Genomic DNA, 11,781 nt, shown 5'->3' with positions numbered 1-11,781 from the left:
GCATCGATCATGTTGTATGACAGTTAGTATTGCCCTATTTGAATAGAACATATGTTTTTGCCGGATAAGTTTAATCCGTTTTAAACCTAGTTAGTCCTAAATCATAGTTTTGAAGGATAGTTTTGACGTAAGGAAATAAAACAGATGTTGTTTTGCCGGATAGTTTAGGCGGATAGTTTTGACGGATAGTTTTGATGGAATCAAACAGCCGGTGTCATGTTATACGGATGTGTGTGTGTGTGTGACAGACAACAAGCTTTGTGTCATATGTGTGTGAAGAAGGGTTATATGGTGTCATGTTGTACGGATGTATGTGTGTGTGTGTGTGTGTGTGTTATATAGGACATGTGTCACAGATGCCTTCGGCATCCCCCTCCCACCTTTGCATTCCTGAGCATCGGGCACTGACATCTGAACATGTGCTGTTCGGTCACTGTGAAGCGTATGCCACACAAAAACATTCTATCCTTTATATCATTTATATAATATAAATGATATAATATAAATGATATAATCTAAAAACAATTAACATAAAGTTGAAAACATACCATTCTTTATATTCTATAATTTATATAATTTATATAATATACTAAAGCAATTTAACTAAGGTTGAAAAAATATTCTGTTCTTTTAAAAGTATATAATGAAATGCTTACACAATATATCTTACTAAAAAGTATATAATGGAATGCTTACACAATATATGTTTGTATACATGTTTGTAAGTCTGGACGGTCTCTGACTTCAGTGATCAAGATATCAGTGGCTGAAATTATTTCAAAGTTTAAAAATGTTTTAAAGTTGTAATAATGCTTTTAAAATCAATGAATTATTAAAAGTGGAAATACAAAAAGACTTTCTTCCTGAATGAGCTTACCCCTGTCTCAAAACATAGGGAGCCATGCGCGTGCCTGCATGCGCGCCCCTTCTCCGTCTGAGCTCTGACCCCCTCCTTTGCATACCAATCTCGCACTAACAAAAGTTGAAAACATGCCTTTAAAAGTGTATAATAAAATAATTTTACTAAGGTTGAAAAAAATATTCTGTTCTTTTTAAAATAAAAAGCTTACTAAAACCAATTCATTCAGCTGAATAAATAAAATCATCTTACCTTATTTTAGAAAGTTGAAGTCTACCATTGATGTCCACAAAAATGTAATGTATGAATGGATTCAAAATTGTTTTACACAACTGAATTCACATAGTCATTCCTGAATGTCTCTCAAAGCACCGTCTCAAAACATAGGGAGCACGCCTCTAATGTATGTGCGTCAAAAGTAAAACACACGTGTGTGTGTGTGTGTGTGCTCTGACATATGAAACAGGACCCCACTCCACATTCCTGAGCCCAGTGAAAGTGTAAAGCCAGTAAAGTATATCTCATTTAAAGTGAGAATAATGTTTTATATTTCACAAATAACATAATATACAATAATATAAATATATTACAAAAATATACTGAAATGCTTGTAAAAAGAATAAAATTCATCTTACATGTTTAGTGTTACAACTCTTGAACTTACATGTTCTCTCTCACACCAGCGTCTCAGAGGAGTGTATTCAGTGATGGGATGAGACATTGTGAGTGTTGTGTTAAAAGTTTTAATGACATCTTTTAAAAATAAAAATTTAAATAAATTATTAAAAGTCTTAATAAAAACAAATATTCTACAACGATGGTCTGTGGAAAAATTCGACTTGAACTTAAAGTATATATTTTTTGGGTATGTAAAATAATTTGAAGCGTCACACGTCATCTCACGCCTGTGAAATGTTCAATAATTTCTTAAGTTGAATCTGTGAGAAAATGACAACATAGGTCTATCTTCAGAGAGAGCAACCATGAGAACATTTAGAGACTGGGAATCTTCCAGAAATAAGGTCCTTCCGATCAGCGCTGAGAAAGAAGTTACTTGACAATAATGATAGTTTCAGGATATCGGATGACAGTTGAGCCTCTGTGCATCGTGTCAGAGCGTATGTCATGTTAGTCTGCTAACGCCTTTCCATACCAAATTCATTTCAAAGCATAACCTTACACGTTTACATTAGATATTTTAAAAGATTGATTAAATTATATCTTTAAAGTTTGAATACATACTCATCTTCTATTTATCTGTACTTATGTATGATATAAATTATTTTGCTTAACGGTGACCTAAAGTATAATTGTTATTAAACAATGTCTGTTCAAAAACTGTACTTGGTCGTCTTAAATCTCATTTATATGAAAAAGATTCAACCAGCATTTTTTGTCCATCTGGGGGTTTCAACTTTTATGGTGGGGGTTTCCATAGCTATCCCGTACACCTAAAAACGACCATCACAGAAAACTACATTTTCAAAATGTAAACAAAGTTTTAGCTAAATAAAAACACCTTACATTCCAGAGAGGCAAAGTAGTTCTTTATGCAATGATAAAAACGATCCAAAAAAGCAAATAGTTTAAGTTGTCATAAACATAACAGCCCCAGACCCTTCAGTGTGAACTGAAGCTTCAGGATATAGGGCGACAGACCAGATGAGTCTCGGTGGACAATGTCACAGTAAATCTAGTCTGCGTTTCAGAGCATACTACATCCAGAGTTTACACTAATTTCATTTAAAAGCATAACCTTAAAAGTTTAAATCAAATCTTTAAAATCATATCTTCTTAGAAGATTTATGTATTATTGTTACTAAGCAGCGTCTGTCCAAAAACTTTAGATTGTTACATACAACATACAACATGAAACATGTTGTCAAAGTTTGTCACAATGTTTTTTAAGAAATCCTAGGACTTTACATTGCTCTTATTTAGACAAAGTTGTATCATTTGGAAAATCACCACACAATTTGAGAGATGCAATCTGTGATAAGTAAAAATCACACATCGTCTTAATTCAAAGTATAAGTATAAGATCGTATAAGATCATTTTTACTCGTATCTCCCGAACTAGGGTGAAACCCTTTACTGAGAATATACCACCGGCCATCTACTCAAAATATATGTAGAAGTTTCAAATGTTAGCATTTGTTGATGGTGGCCGTATGAACAGACTTTGGGGGGAGCTATAGCAGGAAGCATGCCCTTTGACCTCCTCGATTTTGGAGGCTTTTTTGTTAAAGATTTCTCCCATCTAGTGGTTCTCCCATCTACTCGTTTTTTCAACTTTGGTAAATGTGTCAAGAATCTATGACAACATGTCTTCCAATAGCACATCATCGAGTTTAACTGTACATGTTCTACCGTTATGATGTAGGGGAGCGCGGGGCACAACCTAACGCACGGTTAGTTGTAACACGCTTGTTTTAAATACTTCCGCACATGCTTGGATGACAAAACTTTGTGTATTTACTAGTTGCCATATCAACACTATATAGAAAAAAAAAATAATTCCGGCAAAATTCTTTTTTTTTGGAAGATATCCATAGACATTTATTAAACCATAGCAAAAATAAATTTTAAGTTAATTTTATCATCTCTATTTTTTGTGTTTATTTAAAATCAGACAAATCTGATATTATTGTAATCTCCAAGATGTTATTTAACAGTTGAGATAGTTATTTAATGCTTCGCTAACTAGCAGAAGACACTAGCCGGGTTTAAATCCCAGTTGTGCAGGCGGGGGCATTTTGTAAGACTGCGTTACAATGTGCCCCTATTAGAAATATGCTTTTATATTCTATACTTTTATTAATTTTATGAGAAAACGTGAGAAAAAGGTGAATAAAGGACAACATGTCTTCCAATAGCACATCATCGAGTTTAACTGTACATGTTCTACCGTTATGATGTAGTACTTGTTACATGTTCTACCGTACATGTTCTACCGTTCTATATAGTGATTTACACAACCAAGCCATAGTACCTTTGACTTACCCGTCGAGAAGAAAGTAGATTCCTAGATAAAAGCTATCCCGATATTTATTTACATACCGATAAATAAAATTTGAATTTAATTAAAACTTCTCCTGTGGCTCGGCATAACTATGATCCTGCATTATATTGTACCGTGCAGTGCAGCCTTTCAAATGTGCCGCGGGAAATATCAACGTCTCCCATATGGTCTAACGGTTAGGATTCCTGGTTTTCATCCAGGCTGCCCGGGTTCGACTCCCGGTATGGGAAGACCATTTTTTACATTGCCAACAAAATTCAAGTTCATCAATGATCATTTTTAGTTATTCACAGTCTTAGGGGCCTACACGAACTGCTGAAACAAGCAGTTTCTTGAAGATTCGGTACTGAATCATTTTCACAAATACAATTATATTGAATTCAGAAAATTTCACTATGGAATACTTTATCATAATTTCAATTTAGTACGTCATCATTTCAACTTTTCATCTCATAATTATGACGCATAGTCATAATTTCAACTTTTTATGTCAGAATTACAATTTTTGTCAATTACGCCTTTTTAATGTTTTAAAGTCATAATTTGGTTGTTGACTATAGTAGTGTTGCACCTGCATGTCCACTAACTCGCTTGTGAGAGTCAGAGTGTGTAAAGTAAACTCTCATTAGTGTTAGTAGAGTATTAGTGGACTGGTAGGGTTAGAATAAGTAATATTAGAATAAAATATCTGTTGGGGAGCATCACAATAAAGAGTTAGCAGATATTAAGCACATATTAAAATTACCATTTTTCAACCGAGCGAATCTGCGCATGAGAGGCCTTCTTCAACTTTTTAATTCAGAATTACAATGACGCCTTTTTAATGTAATACTCAAAACGTTTTTTAAGTCATAATTTGGTTGTTGACTATAGTAGTGTTGATGATGAAACCTGCTAGTGCTTTTTGTATCTCTCTGGTATTATAGTGTTTCAAGATGGCGGAACGACACGGAAGCCTCCTTGGACTTACCCGCCCCATGTAAATAAAAGATAAGAAATGATCTGATTTTAAGAAAGATCATTTTACACCCATGAGGACATATTTATGAATAAAGACAATGATTTTAGCTAATAAAATACCATTTTTTCAATCTACACATGAGAGAGCTTCAGAACTCAGAACTTCGGGGGTCAACGGTTTAGGCCCGTTGGCGAAAACACTGCATGTGTAAGGTAGTTTTCCATATTTTCACCCAAAATCAAATACTGTATGACACTTTTCAAAGTTAGAATAACCTGTTGTGTTCTGACACAAGGCCATTAACCGGTTCTTTTTTTGTTTTATAAATGTACTTTGCTTATTTCTAAATATCAACCTGATAAATATGAATACACGATTAAACAAGATAATTTTTAAGAAAAAAGAAAAATACAACTAAACCATGATAATGTTTAGTTTAGATGTTGATGATTTTTTGACAGTTTGAAATGTTTCAGGCATAGTGCAACCAGATTTCTCTAACATCTCACTCACAACGCAAAACGTTGTAAATAAACATTTTCAAACTGTAATTTTATTTTATTGATTATGGTGATTTAAAGTTTTTGTTATTAACTAACACTTCAACATCCGGCACAAAATTAAAGAGATCTCAGTTCACAATCTACATTGTTAGATATTCTTGTCCTTAGTATCTTTGGCTGTATCTTGACACAGCATAGCGATGCAAAGTTCCACACCCTATGGACTAACTTATCAGACACTCACCACACTGATGTTAACATCACCATATATTGTCTTTTCTACCATGATTGGAGCAACTATTGTCCCACCATTCTTCTGGTCAATTGTGAAGGTAAGCTGATTAGGGATCTGAATTAATAGCCGTCCGAATGATGTAGAATTATTATTATTATTAGTATTATTATGCTGTCGTTGTAGATGGTTGTTAGGCTGTTGGTTTGTCATGTTTCCAGAATGTGTTTGAATGCTCAGCGTCTGAACGTCACCATCTGTTAAAAAAAAAATGTTTTAAGAAGATTGAAGATTGAGAACCGTATGGACTACTAACAAAGTAAATTATACATTTTTTCCTACGTTTGATATTATTTTTTCTGATTTTTTTCACTATGGACTTGATCCTTTTTAATGCTGTTTTCTCTCCATATTTATTCTGTAGTTCCTCTACTGTGTCTTCCAACCTCCCTGTTGTTCTTCTCCAGCTGTGCTAACCAAAGACAAACAGTTAGAAGAATATAATGTATGTACAGCAAAAATAAAGTTAACATAAAATAAACACATTCATACACCAGTTCAAAGTCAATGAACCGGCTGATGCTGCAGGTGTTAGAGCACATGATGGATGGTGAACAGACGCACAGCAGGTTAAACCAGAGTTAAAACAGTAGTCTATGTTAGGACAATAGTATCTGATAATAGCTGATAACGGTCATAAAGTGCGAGATAAGGTGCAAGTAGCCAAACTAAACATTTCATATTTGACAGAATACAATGACAAAAATAATCAACTTTTTTTCTAAATTGTGATTTAATGTGAGAGGAGAAGAAACAATATTAAGAATCATTAATAATGAATGTGTACAATTTAATAAACGTATTTACCTAACATCCATAAAGTAAATTAAGGCTAAGTTCCTTTTTGTGGACAAAGTGAACTTTGGAACTCTTTTATCAAAAATATGTTGATAATGATAGTTTGGCATGCATGGGATTGGTTGTCCATAGTGAGAGAGAAATACTTTTATTATAGAAATGGCTATTTTTTATTCTATTCTTTAATCCACAAATAAAATCCACAAATAAAATAGGTTTTTATACCTGCTCAAGTACTTCTTGATGAGTTTCTTCTGTATTAAACAGCGAATCTTCTCAGTCAGATCGTCGCAAGATCTCAGGAATCCTTTCACACTGCTCGTGTTCACGCGCTCCATCGCTGCACTTGTGTGTATGACTCGAACGATTCAAACTTCTCTCTGGCGACATGTAGGACTTGTTGGTTATGCAGGAACTAGTTATTTATGGCTTTCCTGAGGCCAACCTCCATACATTCTACACAACAGGGTGGGTGGACCCCAGCCTGATAAATATTTCAGGACATTACACGCTCTACTCTAGCTCTACTAGCCTCGGACTGCTGCGCCACTGCAACAAAAGTTGAAAGTCCTGTTTGTCTGAACCTGACGCAAACTTCTGACCCTCAAACTTCTGCGCATTAACGCACGATTGTACCGCAAGGGAGATTCCAGGAACAAAAAGTTGGAAAAAATTTTGAAAAGCTGAAAAAAAATGGCGACGCAAAACCTAAAGGAGAGCGACTCCCCGTTGAGTTCTGGCGATACGGGGTACAATTATCCTCCGGCGTGTGAGTGTGCCACGGGCAAAGAGTGTCGTTTAAGAGCTATGCTGGACTCTATGTTTAAAGATTATTTTAGAGGCCAAATGGTTGGCTTGATGCACAGGATCATCGACGCTGCGTGTGATATGAAAAAAGATTGTGCGCAGGACACCAAACGTGTGACAAATCTCAAAAATGAAATGGATGACGTAAGAGGCTTGACAAAGCCATGGCCTGATGTAACGCCCATGTTTTTTGACGGCAAAGAGCCGAACGGCGTAATCCTCAGAAAAGTTTTGGATGTGTTGCGTGAATGTAGTGACAAATTCGAAATCATTGAAATACTCGCTATATGGACATTTGTAACTGATCTCTGTGTGTCACTGGTGTCAAAAAATGCAAAAACTGACGTTGGTGAATTAGTTGAAAGTCTGGTCAACTATAGCCTGGAGCAAAACATGATAGCCTGCAGAGATTTTCTATTCTGGTTAGACCATCTGTAAATGTCTTTCACTCAAATTTCTTCTTCAATATGGAAGTATAATGTTGAAATAAAATTCTGGTAAAAAAACGTCTGAGCTCATAATATTTAGAATAATTCAATATTTCAATATTTTATATATCTGCATTTTATGTGCATACATGTGCAACCATTTACATTCCAGACACGCCCTGTGGTCCCATTTTTATGTCATTTTTATGAGAGTTTTCCGCCCCTGCGACATCCGTTTCAGGCCAAACGGAGGAGTTTACTTAAACATGGATATGTCTCACCAGCAACCTCCGGCTTGTCACAATCCTGGCATGCGTCGGGAACAGGAACGCCTTAACACCTTTCAGAATTGGACTCTTGCACCAGAATCTCCGGCCGAGCTTGCCAAAAGTGGTTTCTACTACCTTGGTCAGAGCGACAGAGTGGCTTGCTTCAGTTGTGGAGGCCAGCTTAGCAACTGGGAACCGGGAGATCGTGCAGTATCAGAACACCAGAGGCATTACCCCAACTGCCGCTTCGTTCGAGGTGACCGTGCAGATAATGTACCTTTATCTAACCTTTTCAATGTATCGGCAATGCAACGGTGTGAAGAAAGGTTGCTCACATTTGTCAACTGGTCCTCAAGAATAACTGTTCGACCAGACCAATTGGCTAAGGCTGGTTTTTACTATGTTGGTCGTAATGATGACGTGAAGTGCTTTTCTTGCGATGGTGGACTCAGATGTTGGGAGTCTGGTGATGATCCATGGGTAGAACATGCCAAGTGGTTTCCAAGATGTGAATACCTGCTGCAAGAAAAGGGCCAAGAGTTTGTTCATCAGATTCAAGCAAGATTTCCAAGACTATTTGAGCGGCTATTGACTCATGGAGACACGAGAGAATTTGTGAGAGAACAAGAGAACAATCCTGTGGTGAAGTCTGCTTTGGAGATGGAATTTGAGTGTGGCCTGACGACCGAGACAAATGAAGCTGCATCCCCGAGTCAAGATCTTTCAGACTTGTCTATGGAGGAACAGTTAAGAAGACTTCAAGAGGAGCGCACATGCAAAGTTTGCATGGATAAGGAAGTGAACATTGTATTCATCCCCTGTGGTCACCTAGTTGTGTGCAAAGAATGTGCGCCTTCTCTGAGCAAGTGCCCCATATGTAGAGGCTTGGTCAAAGGCGCCGTCCGTACTTTCCTATCATAAAGTTTTCCTATCATTTGGATTTGCAAATTTACATTTAACTTGATGAATAAACACAAAGGACAAGTTTATTATTTTCACTCAATCCAGTAACAACAGTTTTTGGATTTACAAACATTTAGAAAGTAGTTAGGATTTATTTCATTTTTAAGTTCATTTTACCGACTATTGTTAAAGTTCATAGACCTTTACCGCATTTAATGTATTGAGTTAAAATTAAAACGTGATATCCATATCGCATCATTACCGAATTCAGGGGTGTTTAATAGATTCAATAGTGATCAAGCACCCGCTGAGTTTTTCTTCAAACAAAAGTAATTTTGTTGTATGCACAGATTTTGAGGGTCGCTTATAGAAAGAGGTGTCCTTGTCTTTAAAAACATAGAACCAGAGATATAATTAAAATATTAAAATATACATTTTAGCGCTATTTACGGTATAATGTAAATGTCTCTCGTATCAAATCAAGATACAAATCAAGCCAATTCATGCGAATACCGTCGTGTATGAACAAAGAGATATATAAAGAGATAAAGAAAACGCCATACAAAACATTACAATCACACCCGACAATACGGTAAGTGTTACGCTGGTGAAGTTAAACCATTTCAAAACAGGGTGGTTCAGAAGAAATGCAAACAAAATCTTGTAAAGTCTTGTTTCAGAGTCGGTACGCTCCGGTGAAAACTATGTGAACTTTTGATGAGGCCGAGAACAATAGCGCTTTTATTTAACAATTATTTTCAATAATATTGAAAAACGGTTCAATAACAATGTTCAATGTGTGAATCCTATGTTTCACATATAATAGTTAGATGATTTATCTAACGATTGAAATTTACGATATGTTAAAACATTTCGGCATTCTGCAGAATTAAAAAGAAGATCATAAAACTCTGGTGTCAAAGTGTGGACGGAATAAAAAAATGAATCAATTTACATAAAAATACCACTTGTCAACCGTAATTCATTAGCTTAACCGTTGTTTAGCGACACACACACAAAATAAGTGTAATAGTTAGACGAGTTTAAAGCGTAATAGGTAACAGAAACACAGCCATACTCATCTTTCACGTCGATGTTTCGTAGGCATCGCAGAAAGATTTAGTCATTTTTTTTTGTCTTTTTTTTTTTTTTTTTTTTTTTTTTTTTTATAAAACAAAAAAGAACCGGTTAAAGGCCTATTGTGTAGAAGGACCTATAATGTATAGGATACATTCCTAATATGTTTGACCACACTCTATGTACTTTTTGCAAAGTGTACAAAAAGAAACAAGATGTCAATGACAGACATTCAAAACGGATCACTATAGTGGCTTTTCTGTATTTGTTTTAAATGGCTCATGATGATGAAGAATTAGAATTTACTTTTGTGGAATTTTACCTGCAGGTTTTACCAAAGTGTGGAACTTTGCATCGCAATGCTGTGTCAAGATACAGCCAAAGATACTAAGGACAAGAATATCTAACAATGTAGATTGTGAACTGAGATCTCTTTAATTTTGTGCCGGATGTTGAAGTGTTAGTTAATAACAAAAACTTTAAATCACCATAATCAATAAAATAAAATTACAGTTTGAAAATGTTTATTTACAACGTTTTGCGTTGTGAGTGAGATGTTAGAGAAATCTGGTTGCACTATGCCTGAAACATTTCAAACTGTCAAAAAATCATCAACATCTAAACTAAACATTATCATGGTTTAGTTGTATTTTTCTTTTTTCTTAAAAATTATCTTGTTTAATCGTGTATTCATATTTATCAGGTTGATATTTAGAAATAAGCAAAGTACATTTATAAAACAAAAAAAGAACCGGTTAATGGCCTTGTGTCAGAACACAACAGGTTATTCTAACTTTGAAAAGTGTCATACAGTATTTGATTTTGGGTGAAAATATGGAAAACTACCTTACACATGCAGTGTTTTCGCCAACGGGCCTAAACCGTTGACCCCCGAAGTTCTGAGTTCTGAAGCTCTCTCATGTGTAGATTGAAAAAATGGTATTTTATTAGCTAAAATCATTGTCTTTATTCATAAATATGTCCTCATGGGTGTAAAATGATCTTTCTTAAAATCAGATCATTTCTTATCTTTTATTTACATGGGGCGGGTAAGTCCAAGGAGGCTTCCGTGTCGTTCCGCCATCTTGAAACACTATAATACCAGAGAGATACAAAAAGCACTAGCAGGTTTCATCATCAACACTACTATAGTCAACAACCAAATTATGACTTAAAAAACGTTTTGAGTATTACATTAAAAAGGCGTCATTGTAATTCTGAATTAAAAAGTTGAAGAAGGCCTCTCATGCGCAGATTCGCTCGGTTGAAAAATGGTAATTTTAATATGTGCTTAATATCTGCTAACTCTTTATTGTGATGCTCCCCAACAGATATTTTATTCTAATATTACTTATTCTAACCCTACCAGTCCACTAATACTCTACTAACACTAATGAGAGTTTACTTTACACACTCTGACTCTCACAAGCGAGTTAGTGGACATGCAGGTGCAACACTACTATAGTCAACAACCAAATTATGACTTTAAAACATTAAAAAGGCGTAATTGACAAAAATTGTAATTCTGACATAAAAAGTTGAAATTATGACTATGCGTCATAATTATGAGATGAAAAGTTGAAATGATGACGTACTAAATTGAAATTATGATAAAGTATTCCATAGTGAAATTTTCTGAATTCAATATAATTGTATTTGTGAAAATGATTCAGTACCGAATCTTCAAGAAACTGCTTGTTTCAGCAGTTCGTGTAGGCCCCTAAGACTGTGAATAACTAAAAATGATCATTGATGAACTTGAATTTTGTTGGCAATGTAAAAAATGGTCTTCCCATACCGGGAGTCGAACCCGGGCAGCCTGGATGAAAACCAGGAATCCTAACCGTTAGACCATATGGGAG

General features: G+C 35.3%; 1 protein-coding gene across 1 annotated transcript; it reads left to right on the top strand.

Annotated features, from left to right (window-relative positions):
* Positions 1-7,936: 7,936 nt before the first annotated feature.
* On the top strand, positions 7,937-8,860 carry LOC307169643 (putative inhibitor of apoptosis; the record flags this gene model as incomplete). Its single annotated transcript, XM_079890371.1, has 1 exon — positions 7,937-8,860. The coding sequence occupies one exon, from the start codon at positions 7,937-7,939 to the stop codon at positions 8,858-8,860; it is 924 nt and encodes a 307-aa protein (XP_079746497.1).
* Positions 8,861-11,781: the final 2,921 nt, after the last annotated feature.

Source organism: Squalius cephalus (assembly GCF_949319135.1).
Source record: "Squalius cephalus genome assembly, chromosome: 13".
NCBI classification, from domain to species: Eukaryota; Metazoa; Chordata; class Actinopteri; order Cypriniformes; family Leuciscidae; genus Squalius; species Squalius cephalus.
This window is presented reverse-complemented; position numbering and strand designations above follow the sequence as displayed.